Raw genomic sequence first — 13,698 nt, 5'->3', positions numbered from 1 at the left:
TTGCTCAGGCAACAATTTCTTAGACATGACACCAAAAGCAAAAACAACCAAAGAAAATCTAGATAAACCATACAGTATCACAATGAAAACCTTTTGGGCATCAAAGGGAATTATTAAGAAAAGACAAGACACAGAATGGGAGAGGGTTTCTGCATATCACATATATAAGAGATTTGTAATCTAGAATATGAAAGGAACTATATTAAAACCCAATAATAAGATAACAAATATTACAATTAGAAATGGGCAAAGGACCTGAATCAACAGTTCTCCAAAAAAGATACACAAATATTGACAAGCAAAGGAAAAGATACTCAGTATCATTAGCTAGAAAGAAAGTGTAAATCAAAACCCCAATGAGATATCACCTCATACCCACTAGCATTACTATAATGAAAAAAACATGATAACAAGTGTTGCAAGAAGGAAGAGTAATCAGAAACCCCACACCCTGCTGGAGGGAAGGTAAAGTCAGGCAGCTACTTTGAAAACACTTTGGCAGTGCCTCAATTGGTTAAACAGAGGTAGATTTACAACATAACCCAACAATTTCACTCCTAGATATGTACTCAGGACAAGTGAAAAAAATGTTAATTCAAAAACTTTTTCCTGAATATTCATAGCATTATTCATAATAGCCAAAAAGTGAAAACAACCCAAATATTTATCAAATGGTGAATGGACAAACATATCTCAATAAACTTTTTAAAAAGGGTTTGGAAATAATGTTTTAGATTGTGAGAGGATACGAATTGCTTTTTAATGACTGCTAAGACTACCACAGATTGGAAAGACTGCCTAGAATTTCAAAAGGACCCATAGATAGTATGCCGTTTTTGAGATGAGGAGCTACTTTTATGTAAATCTAGAACATTTACAGTTATTCCAATTAAAGTCAAGTGTTGTTTGGCAGAAAAAGAATACTGATTCATAAGGGAGGCCTGGGTTCTGATTTAAGACTATCCAATGATTAAATTATGCAATTTGAATAAATAATTGAACCTCTTTAGGTATCATTTGCCTCATTCTTAAAGTGAAGTTGGATTAAGTTGATCTTTTGTTTTTTGGAAACAGGGTCTTGCTCTGTCATCTGGGCTGGAGTGCAGTGGGGCTATCATTGCTCACTGCAGCCTCAACCTCCCAGGTTTTAGTGATCTCTCACCTCAACCTTCTGAGTAGCTGGGACCACAGATATGCACCAGCATGCTGGCTCATTTATTTTTACTTTCTGTAGTGATGGGGTCTCACAATGTTTCCCAGGTTGGTCTCCAACTCCTGGGCTCAAGCAATCCCCTCCTGCCTTCCCCTCCCAAAGTGCTGGGATTATAGGCATGAGGCACTATACCCAGCCAAGTTAATTCTAATATTCAAATCCTTAATAGCACATAAATATAAAAAGATAACTGTTAGTCCTATGTTGAAGAAATTCATATACGACCACATTGAAGCAACAACAACAAAAAAAAACATTAAAAATGACAACGCTCGTGAGTTCCAAGAAAATTTGGATTTCAAGCTCCGAGACTAAAATATTCATCATAATTAGAAGTTGAACTAAAACAGGCCATGCCTGAGAACACTCAACTAAGTCTCTTCCTCTTAACCTCAACAGTGTTTATGATGAGGTCATCCTCAGTTTTCTCACAGCATCAAGATAACTAGGACGAGTGACTCTATTTTGTGATAATATTTCTTATTTGAAAATATTAATCCCTGTGCAAATGTAAAGAAAGTTAAGAGTTAGAAAAAAGAAATCTTCATTTCATTCAATTAGTATAAAAGAAAATACTAACTGCACTATGACATAGAAGGTATTCAAAATCATGTTAGGCAGAGGATGTCGTAGAAGGATGAACTTATTAGAATGTATTGGTGGAGACCCTGTGATAGATGGCAGTGGAATAGTTGACATGAAACCCTAAGGGGGATTCAGATAATCACTTTCAGTTAGGAAAAGACAAAATTAAGACAATATTAATAAATAATTAATCGACTGTTAATTAAATTACAGAGGACAGTACCTCACAGTAACTTAGGTCTAGTACCCATTTTTAGAAGTTCTGGGAATTAAGGATCTGGGATATAAAGCCATAATATCAAAGTTTGTACAACTTATCCCTGGGCTGTACAGGATTTTATTAACATTAATAAAATGTAATTTTTTCCCCCACACAATTTCTGATGAAATAAACTATATTTCTATAAAAGTACTATACTACAATACAACTCACAATGTTCAATGAATTGTAACCTTTGGTAATGGATAAACAAAGTGATTCACCAATTCTTCTCTCTTCAAACTTGGTATTGTTTGACAATTACTCTGTTTCTTTCCTCTCTCTGCCTTTTCTGAAGTCTTTTTTTAGGGACAGGTTAGAAAATATAGTTTGAAATTAAAATTTTTGCTAATTAATGAAATGCTACCGTGCTAGGAAAACAATAGATTTTTATTTGGAAGTAATGTGTGCTCCAGGTTCAGGGACTAGCAAGATAATTTAAAGAGTGATTCTGTCCTCATGTTTTGATGGAACTTAACAGAATTCCTAGCTCATAACAGTTCTCAATTTGAAACCAACAGTGTTCAATAGGTTCATGCTTTAGCAATACATATCTGGAAATGACTGTATTTTATTTATCTCATTGATGTAACCATTGTTGTTTATTAAAACATGAATTAAATGCTTATCAACAATACTTTATTGTTTCATTTAAATACAAAGTATTTTGGCGTGTTTATTACTCAATTTCATACACATTGTCATAGAAGAAAAACAGATGGTACTTCTTGTCAAGTAGTTTACAATAAAAAGAAAAAATATATGTATATAAATAGAATAATGAGGGAGCAAGGAAGAATCATAATGAGTGGCTACAAATCATTACAACACGAAGAAAGGCCCCTCTCTGGCAGCTACAACCAGCTGTCCATGTAAATTTCTCTATCCCTAATGTAACTAAGAATTGTTATTATACTCACTTCTCAGATCAAGAAATTGAGGGTCAGAGATTTAAGGATCTTACGAATACAAATAAGGTCAGAAGGCTGTGTGTAACGTGGACTAAAGAGCTGCAGACGGCTTTGCGAAGGACCTGAAATGTGACGAGAGCTTCAGTGGGGAGCAGAGTGGGTGAGCCTGAGAAGCCCCCAGGAGAGGCCCTGACTGGCTGAGGAGAACAATTAGGCAACCATGAGGAGCCCAGGATGCACAGCGTAGGACAGGGACCAGCACAGGGATGGCTTTGCAGGACAAGCTGCTGCGAAGAAGAAGTTATTCCTCTTAGAATATGAGTCAACAATATAGACGATCTTGACAGCCAAGGCACTGGAATGAAGATTAAGTGGAATAGCCACTGAAGACTCTTGTAGAAAGATAGCCAAGATGAAAATGTATTTTTCAGATTAGTTAGTGAGAGAGTGGGTGGCGGGAGGGGCATTGGAGTAGAAAAAAGCTAGAACCACAAAGAAAAGGTAGAAACAATTATAGAAATTTCAGCATAAAATAATAAGGATTTGAACATGTGGAAGTTGACAGAAAAGAACAATCTAAAACTTTGGAAGTAGAAACAACAGAAGTTAGGACAAGAGTCAGTAGAGAAATGTAGGGCAGGAAGGAGCCAGCCGTGACTGGCTGACAATTTGGGCACCATCTTCTCCTCTCCTGGGAGATGAGAGAGAATTGGAAGAATTAGAGCTTCTGATGTCAACCTTGACTGAGGGGCTTCCATCAAACTTAGACTTCCTCTCAAACTACTGCTTGAGAGAAATCAACACAAACAGGACTGGAGGGACAATAACAGAGGAAAGAGGATGTGCAGTGAGCGCCCCATTTACTCTAGCTATTTCTGTATTTTTCTTCTGTAGAAATATGCAGGTGGTGGATATGTAAAAACACTCAAAAATCCTTTTTTAGTTATTTTAATGAAACAATAAAGGTATCATTCTAAACATTTAACTCACGATGTAATCAATGGTCAAAATTACATTATCAGTTACATGAAGAAACAAAAAGCTAAACAACTACTTTTCTTACGAATAGTCCATTCATTCATTTAACAGGTTTTCCATGTTCTTTGTCACTTACTTGAATGCTTGAAAAATGAATTTTAGGTCAAATGTATGATATACTATCACTGTATTTTATTTACCATATAAATACATTATTATATACAAGGGTTCCCTGTATCATCTGTGCAAAAGAACATTTATATCCATGCTATGAGATTCAAGACAAAATTTTACTATTTTAAGTTATTATAGAAGTTTCCTATATATTTGCCTTTTTGATGAGTTACTGGTGACATGCGTGGTTTATTTGTTAAGTAGTAATTTATTAAAGTAATATCTGGTTTCAATATTGTTCCTGTGGAGAAAAATGATCTATTTCATGACCACCAACTTAAAGTTTCTCAAGACTGTGTTAAAAAGCAAGGACAGCCTCTATTTCATACTGAATTTTTATCTGAACTATGAAAAATGTTTCAGAATGTGATTTAACTATATTTAGATAAGCATTTAATATAAATAACCTAATACCCAAAACAACAGTTTTTCCATCCAATGATTTTATATAAATAATCTAATACCCAAAACAACAATTTTTCAGTCCAATGAAATAAAACTTGAATGAAGAACTACTGAGAGCAATATGGAATGATTATATATAGAAAAGTAACTATATGTGTAATAAAGAATGACATTTCTACATCTCTGCTCCCTTTTCCCTCTTTCAATCAGGCTTAAGAATAGAGTACAGATACATATTTGAGTTGTTCAACAATGTAAGTGGTTCTTTCTTCCATCTTCACTGCAAAGATCTCAAAAGAAACAAAAGTTGCTTTTTGAAAGAACAGGTTTTACATAAACATATCATTCAAAGCTACTCACGGTCTTCATCTGTTTGCACTATGAGTTCTTGGCTTTCCTTCCGGCCCTCTGGGTTCATGAGGATCAGTTTCACACTGACATTGGTATATGGTGACAGGTTAGTGATCGTGTGTTGAGGGTGTGAGTTTTCTGTATCCCAGCTTACTTCTTCTCGCACTTGTTCTTGTCCTCCAACTTGGTAACAGTAGTGGACAGTGAGATTATAACTATGGCAACGAGTTACATTATATCCAAATGGCTCCCAGCGGATAGTGATTTGCCGAGATTTGACCTCCACTACTTCTAGTTTTCTTGGGCCGCGCATGGGATCTATTAAGAAAATAAGACAAAAGGAAACATGAGAGAGAAGAAAGACAAAGGTTCAGGTCAAGCCCAAATGTCACATAGATTCCCACTTGTTCCCAACACCTGGTCTCTTCTCCTTCCTGGATAATAACATCCCTAAATCTTGGTTAGGCATTTGGCTACCCAGAGTAAAGATGAAAGGCTCCATTATTTTCTTCAGACAGATGTGGCCATGTGCATAAGTTCTGATGAATGACATATAAGATGAAATGTCCAAAACAGTTTCTGAGAGCTGTTCTTAAAAGGCAGGGGGTCACCATCTTTCGTCTTTCTTCTTTCCTTTTAGCTGGATGGAGCATGATGTTTGGAGCTCAGGCAGCCATGGTGAACCATGAAGCATGTAAATGTTAAGAATTCAAAGCAGTGATGAAGGAGGAGCCAGGGTCTCTGATATCACAGAACTACCATACCAGCCTTGACCTTCCTACTTCCAAACATTTCATTAGGAAAAATTAAATATTATCTTATTTAAGCCTCTTTTCCTCTGGGTCTCTGATGAAATAAACCGATCTTAACACTGATACATGTGTTTTATCTTTAAACATTAATTTATAATTACTTAATTGAAAAGCATAAGAGTAAAAGCTTGAGAATTGTGCATGAAATAATATGATTAGAGAATATAAACTTCTGAGCAGAACAGGTGGTTTTGAATTTCAATCTGAATAGAATTCCACACAATCAATGCTAAAGTATTTCTTGCCTATTCATGACAATTTCTTGGTATTCTTGTTTTAGCCCAAGCTCAAGGTACAGTTTCAAGCTCAGAAATCTAAATGACATGCAGAGAATATAAGCATTTTGGCATGGTTTAAAATAAAATACAAACCACTGCTCAAGAAAATAAGGGAGAACACAAACACATGGAAAAACATTCCATGCTCATGGTTAGGAAGAATCAATATCATAAAAATGGCCATACTGCCTAAAGTAATTTATAGATTCAAAGCTATCCCCATCAAGCAACCATGACTTTCTTTATAGAATTAGAAAAAAACTACTTTAAATTTCATACAGAACCAAAAAGAGCCCATATAGCCAAGACAATCATAAGCAAAAAGAACAAAGCTGGAGGCATCATGCTACTTGACTTCAAACTATATTACAAGGCTACAGTAACCAAAACAGCAAGGTACTGGTATCAAAACAGATATATAGACCAATGGAACAGAACAGAGGCCTCAGAAATAACGCCAAACATCTACAACCATCTGATCTTAACAGACCTGACAAAAACAAGCAATGGGGAAAGGTTTGCCTATTTAATAAATGGTGCTGGGAAAACTGGCTAGCAATATGCAGAAAACTGAAACTGGACGCCTTCCTTACACCTTATACAAAAATTAATTCAAGGTGGATTAAACACTTAAATGTAAGACCTAAAACCATAAAAACCCTGGATGAAAACCTAGGCAATACCATTCAGGACATAGGCATGGGCAAAGACTTCATGACTAAAACACCAAAGGCAATGGCAAGAAAAACCAAAATTCACAAATGGGATCTAATTAAACTCCAGAGCTTCTGCACAGCGAAAGAAACTAACATCAGAGTGAACAGGCAACCTACAGAATGGGAGAAAATTTTCACAATCTATCCATCTGACAAAGGGCTAATATGCAGAATCCATAAGGAACTTAAAAAAAATTACAAGAAAAAAACAAACAACTTCATGAAAAAGTGGGCGAAGGATATGAAGAAACAGTTCTAAAAAGAAGACATTTATGTGGCCAACAAACATATGAAAAGAAGCTCACCATCACTGGTCATTACAGAAATGCAAATCAAAACCACATTGAGATACCATGTCATGCCAGTTAGAATGGCGATCATTAAAAAAATCAGGAGACAACAGATACTGGAGAGGATGTGGAGACATAGGAACACTTTTACATTGCTTGTGGGAGTACAAATTAGTTCAACCATTGTAGAAGACAATGTGGCAATTCCTCATGGACCTAGAAATAGAAATACCATTTGGTCCAGCAATCCCATGACTGGGTATACATCCAAAGGATTACAAATCATTCTATTATAAAGACACATGCACATGTATGTTTACTGCAGCACTATTCACAATAGCAAAGACTTGGAACCAACCCAAACGCCCATCAATGATAGAATGGATAAAGAAAATGTGGCACATATATACCATGGAATAATACGTAGCCATAAAAAAGGATGAGTTCATGTCCCTTGCAGAGACATGGGTCAAGCTAGAAACCATCATTCTCAGCAGACTAACAGAAGAACAGAAATCCAAACACCACCTGTTCTCACTCCTAAGTGAGAGTTGAACAATGAGAACATATTGACCCAGGGAGGGGAACATCACACACCAGGGCCTGTCAGCTGGTGGGGTGCTAGAGGAGGAATAGCATTCAGAGAAATATCTTACATGATGGTTTGATGGGTGCAGCAAACCACCATGGCACATGTATACCTATGTAACAAACCTGCATGTTCTGCACATGTATCTCAGAACTTACAGTATTTAAAAAAAACTGATAAAATCTTGGGTTTAAAAAACTGATAAAAGCTTGGCGTTAAAAAAATAAAATATATGCAGACAAAGCTTATATTTGTTTAGGAAATAATGATGAAAATAAATACTACTACATAAATAACATTTACCGAGCACTTACAACGTACCATGCACTGCTACAAAAAATTTAGCATTCAGAAGTTTAGGAAAAGCCTAACCTAAAATGTTCTGCATTGTACATCCATAGACCATTTGATTAATAATTTTGATTTTTGCTTGTCTGAAGTGTGCTCACCAAATATGAATGTAAAGCGATATACAGCTGAGAAGAGACAATAAACTTGATATAAAAGCTACAGTTTATTGCACACTATGTGTAAGTTGCTTTCTATATACTCTCTATTCCTTAAAATAGCCCTGTAAATATTTTTATTTCTAATATATAAAGATAAAAATTGTGACCAAGGTAGGCTCAATAACTTGATCAGGGTCAGGGTTTGCTGTGGCACTTGAATTTAGATCTGACAACTACAAATAATGCTGCTCCCACTCTACTGTTGTTCTCTACCAAACTAAAGAGAATCAGGTAAAAAGAAATCAGGATATTAAAGATACTAAGACTCTACCTAAAACATGCCCAAAGAATGTACAATATAATAAAGATCCAATGTATTTATACTTGAGGCAAAAGTGCTGAGAGGAATTCTTCTCCCTTTTCCTGCTAATTCATAGAAGCAAGGATCAAGGCCATATTCCCCAATTCAGCTGTACCAGAGAGCACGGACTGCACTTCAGGGTGCTGCAAACCTGTCTGGACTATTGTTGAAGTTCACTTCTTGATTCCTATTTGTGCATAAATTCCTTGTGTCTGTTTTCTCCATCATTTATGCCATAGAGAGAACTTAAAATCCCTCCTTTTTACCTACAACCTCTTGCAAATGAAAATGTTTAAAGTGGAATAATGTTAAATATGCAATGTAGAATTTATCAGATACCTGCTGTAATCATAAAATGGAATTAATGAAGATAATTCATGCTACTCTGTCCTGTAATAAATCTAAGAACCAAGGACGAAAACTCCACCAAGAAATCGTGAGAGGCATTCTCATAGAATGCTCCTTATTACAAAATTAATATTTTATATTTAAATTACCTCTGTAGGGAAAATGTCATAAATAAATTATTTAGATACAACATTGAAAGTTTTTTTTTTTCCCCAGATTAGTAACTTTTACTAATTTTCCTTTATTTAAAGGAAATGCCCAATTTTATATAATGGTTCATTATTTGAATGTTCATAAAAATTTCTAGTAAGCTCCAGCTCCCTTATACATAAACAGATCAACATGTGTCCCTTCTCACTTTTCCTTATTAATCACAGGTTTCCTATTCATCACAGGACTGTTCTAATGCATTTTCTTAAGATTTTCATCAATTTTACTGAATAATAAAATGACTAAAGTCTTCAGATATTAGTTTAAACAAGAAGCACAGTTCTAACTTAATTTCAATGGAAAACTATTTTCCACTGCATAAATAAGTCTGCATCATTCCGTATTCCTTAGCCAAGAAAATATATATATTTAAATTAAGTCCTAGCATTAAAAACAAAGGATTCTGTCTGTCTACTGGTCAAGTTTTCTTGAAACGTGCACTACTTTTCTCTGTGAGTACCTTTTAGAGTTCCACCACAGTAAAATTGTCTCAAATTTCCCATACATTTGCCAAGTCCTATAGCTAAGCCTAACACAAAACAATCATTTCTATGACAAAGACTCTAAATTCCCTATTGTCATGAGTGGTAATCAGACTGGAGACAGAGGCTGTATGAGGTTTAAATCTTAGATGAAAAGAGGGTGGTACTCACTGCCTTGCATCTTTACGTAAAGCAAAACTACAGTCAACCAAAGCAAAACTATCTTACAAATACTCACTTCTGCAGAGTATTTTCCTTTGTGCCCTCTGTGAGCTTTTGACTATGGCCTGTAGTTCTGCTGTGTCTACTAATGTGTTGCTATCAACATGGCAGGGTCAATATCAGTGGGGGTAGGAAGGCTCACATCAACATAGGATAGGGATGAAGGCCTCTTTGACTCTGATTGCTAAACACTTCTCCCATTTGTCAAAAGCTTACAGGAGAAGTTGAATCAACACCATGACACAGGGATGGATGGAGTACTGTCATTTTCTCTCACCAAGGTCCAAACGCAAAGTTAAGTGAGTTGGGGAAATGGATGGTAAAGAAGATACATACAGTAACATAAATGAAATTCCGTGTGCTACCATGTACTTATGACAGCCGCCTCCTTTAATGATAGTATTGATAGGCTATGCCCAATGACTAAGTAAATTTGAAAATTCTTTTAACTCATACTAAGCAAACTGCTTGATTTCAATGTTTCTTTTTTTTTCTGCCATTCTGCAAAGTTAAATTCTGATCCAGCAATGGATTTATAATAATTACATCTTAAGTTAGTGTTTTATAATACCTTTGTTTTTAGTGTTTCTGCAGAACGATTTCCGTTAGTGTGCTGCTAACTGTGAATGAGGCATTCCACAGGGACATTTACTCTAGTGAGTTATGCTGATGATCACTAACACTCTGAAGGGCATCATTTTAGAAATATGACACATTGTAGGAAACAAATGGCAACCTCATAGCCAGAAATGTGTAATTTTGGTAGGCTAACTGCATTTAGTGGAACTCACACTGCATTTCTGGGAGTAGAATACAAACACTGCCCACCGAAATATTGGCATAGCATTACATGCACTGTTTGTACAATATAAATCTCTTACAGTTAGACAACAGGGCAATAAATTGTTTTCATAGGACTACTAGTTGTAGGAAATTTCTCCTCTTTTCTCACAATCCTGAAGATGCTACTGATGATGGAATCGATTCCAAGGCCATTTTTCTTCACACTCACACCTTCTGGCCACACTGATGCCTCTCCTCTTCCCTGAAAAGGTATCATGACAGGCACTACTGGCATGAATCTGAGGCCATGCACTCCACCGTGGGCCACTGACTCATGATAAGAGATGAGAATGGCTTCCCTAGGGACAAGTGCACTGGTTGTTGCACCGGAAGCTCGGTGAGCTCTTACCAACTCACCCACTGATGCCTGCAGCATTTTTCATTCTGTTCTTTTTCTGCCAGCTTGAGCCAGGCTTCCAGCAGAGAAGTCTGCCAGTTGCAGTCCTGACCTCAGGGATCAGCAAGCCTACTTCTAGCCTCCAGCACTTCAGCATCCTATTTAATCATCAGTGATCCTGGCTCCTTCTACACTCAGTCCTGTTTTTCTATGAGTAAGAGCAAAACTGACTGATAGGATCAATTTCCATTGCAGGTTCAATTCACAGCTCATTTCTTTGGAACTCTGCACTTTACCTTCTATTACTACTACAGTGCTTTTTCAGAAACTCAATTTCAGAAACTGTGAGAGATATCTGGGTGTAATTTTAGGATCCTGTCATGGATAATAAAAAACACAAATTATAACCATGCTCCTGCTAACAGGTTTCTCTTTTCTACCTCTCCTTGCACTCTACGGAGGTCTATTACAATAAAGAGAATAACAACCACAATGGCATGGTAGGCGCCTTCAGGACCTCCAGCTATTGTACTTCTGCCTCACCAGTCACACTAGAGGGTGACAAAATAATAAAGCAATAGCTCTCTTTAATTTAGTATTTAGTGAAATCAGAGCAAAGGCCTGAGTAACTAATATCATAGTGGCCTACCCCCAAATTCAGTATTCCTAAGCAGTAACGATTCCAGGTACATGGCCTTATTTTTAGGTAAGGTAGCTAAAGGTTTTCAATTTGTCAATGCTTTCCATAGTTTAAACACTATCTTGTCAGTCAAGCTGAAATTGCTGGAATACAACAATCTTTCATTTACACTGTCCTACAGGCATCTATGTATTTGTGAGGTAACTGAATGAATTCAAACTTATCCCAAGAACTATATAAATTTGAATAGTTTTTTTCCTCCAGAATGCTTTTCATAGATATCACAATAATAGTTTTCACATTTTATCATATTTAGAATCAAAAAATTCCCTTGGAAACAATCTGTTTTTCTGAAATAAATCATACAATCCTATATGAGGGAGAACAGTATCTTCCAAAGAAACAGACCAAATTTCAAAAACGGTACTCATTTAAGAGAAGGAAAAAAATAGTCTTATAGACTAAATGAACGAAACTGTAACAATGCCAAAGTCTACAAAAAATCATTCTACTCTATTTCTTGGCTGAACATGGCATAGTTTCACGATGTCTTTCATGTTTTCCAAATGCTGGTTTGAAAGCGGCCTAAATTGTAAAGGTAAGAAAGCTACTGCCCCATCTTGCTGGGAAACAGACTACTTACATAGCAATTAAACCATTTAAATTTAAATTTCCATCACATGAGAGAGCTAGAATTCCTATTCACATTTTATGGCAAATGTGCAGGGTTATCTTACATGATAAAACGTCTAGGATATACACTTATGGTAAAAACCCAGCTCTCAGGTAAGGGAGAACATAGTCCACAACTGACAGCCTAGATAGAGGGAGCACTCTCTAGCGGTGTTAGGTAATGCTGAAGAGCAGTGTGTACAAATGCTTTGCTTAGTTCTTGGTTTGGCTTGCACATTTAATAAATAAAGTAAAATAATACATACCGGACCCTGGGCTAGTCATCCAAGGTACCTGGTTTCAAAATAATTCCAAGTATTTCAGGATAATATTTTATTAAAATATATTTTATTGCACTTTAGGTTCTGGGATAAATGGGCAAAACATGCAGGATTGTTGCATAGGTACATACATGGAAATGTGGTTTGCTGCCTCCATCTTCTCGTCACCTGTATCTGGAATTTCTCCCCATGTTATCCCTCCCCAACCTCTCTGCCCCCAGCTGTCCCTCCCCTATTCACCCACAATAGACCATAGTGTGTGATGCTCCCCTCCCTGTGTCCATGTGTTCTCATTGTTCAACACTCGCCTATGAGTGAGACCTTGTGGTGTTTGATTTCCTATTCTTGTGTCAGTTTGCTGAGAATGATGGTTTCCAGATTCATCCATGTCCCTATAAAGGACACAAACTCATTGGTTTTTATGGCTGCATAGTATTCCATGGTGTATATGTGTCACATTTTCCTTGTCCAGTATATTATCAATGGGCATTTGGGTTGGTTCCAGGTCTTTGCTATTGTAAAGAGTGATGCAATGAACATATGTGTGCATGTGTCTTTGTAACAGAATGATTTATACTCCTTTGGATATACACCCAGTAATGGGATTGCTGGGTCAAATGGGATTTCTATTTCTAGGTCCTTGAGGAATTGCCACACTGTCTTCCACAATGGTTGAACTAATTTACACTCCCACCAACAGTGTGGAAGTGTTCCTGTTTCTCCACATCCTCTCCAGCATCTGTTGTCTCCAGATTTTTTAATGATCACCATTCTAACTGGCGTGACATGGTATCTCAACGTGGTTTTGATTTGCATTTCTCCAATGACCAGTGATGGTGAGCTTTATTTCATATTTTTGTTGGCCTCATAAATGTCTTCTTTTGAAAAGTGTCTGTTCATGTCCTTTGCCCACTTTTGAATGGGTTTGTTTGTTTTTTTCTGGTAAATCTGTTTGAGTTCTTTGTGGATTCTAGATATTAGCCCTTTGTCAGATGGGTAGATTGAAAAATTTTTTCCCATTCTGTTGGTTGCCAGTTCACTCAAATGATTGTTTCTTTTGCTGTACAGAAGCTGTGGAGTTTAATTAGATCTCATTTGTCTATTTTGGCTTTTATTGCCAATGCTTTTAGTGTTTTAATCATGAAGTCTTTGCTTATGCTTATGTCCTGAAGAGTTTTGCCTAGGTTTTCTTCTAGGGTTTTTATGGTGTTAGGCCTTATGTTTAAGTCTTTAATCCATCTGGAGTTAATTTTAGTGTAAGGTGTCAGGAAGGGGTCCAGTTTCTGCTTTCT

At 36.4% G+C, this 13,698-nt stretch overlaps 1 protein-coding gene across 16 annotated transcripts in view; it reads right to left on the bottom strand.

Annotated features, from left to right (window-relative positions):
* Nucleotides 1-13,698, bottom strand: part of PTPRM (protein tyrosine phosphatase receptor type M) — an 816,519-nt gene that overhangs the window by 327,333 nt on the left and 475,488 nt on the right. For all 16 annotated transcript variants that reach the window (XM_032293498.1, XM_032293499.1, XM_032293487.1 and 13 more), the window contains one exon: nucleotides 4,886-5,194. In XM_032293498.1, the coding sequence (XP_032149389.1) occupies nucleotides 4,886-5,194 (309 nt within the window). The remainder of the gene's footprint in view (nucleotides 1-4,885; nucleotides 5,195-13,698) is intronic.

This window comes from Sapajus apella, unplaced genomic scaffold (assembly GCF_009761245.1).
Source record: "Sapajus apella isolate SASKATOON/1434 unplaced genomic scaffold, GSC_monkey_1.0 scaffold29, whole genome shotgun sequence".
Taxonomy (NCBI): domain Eukaryota; kingdom Metazoa; phylum Chordata; class Mammalia; order Primates; family Cebidae; genus Sapajus; species Sapajus apella.
Note: the sequence above shows the minus strand (reverse complement) of the source record. Positions and strands in the feature narration are given on the sequence as shown.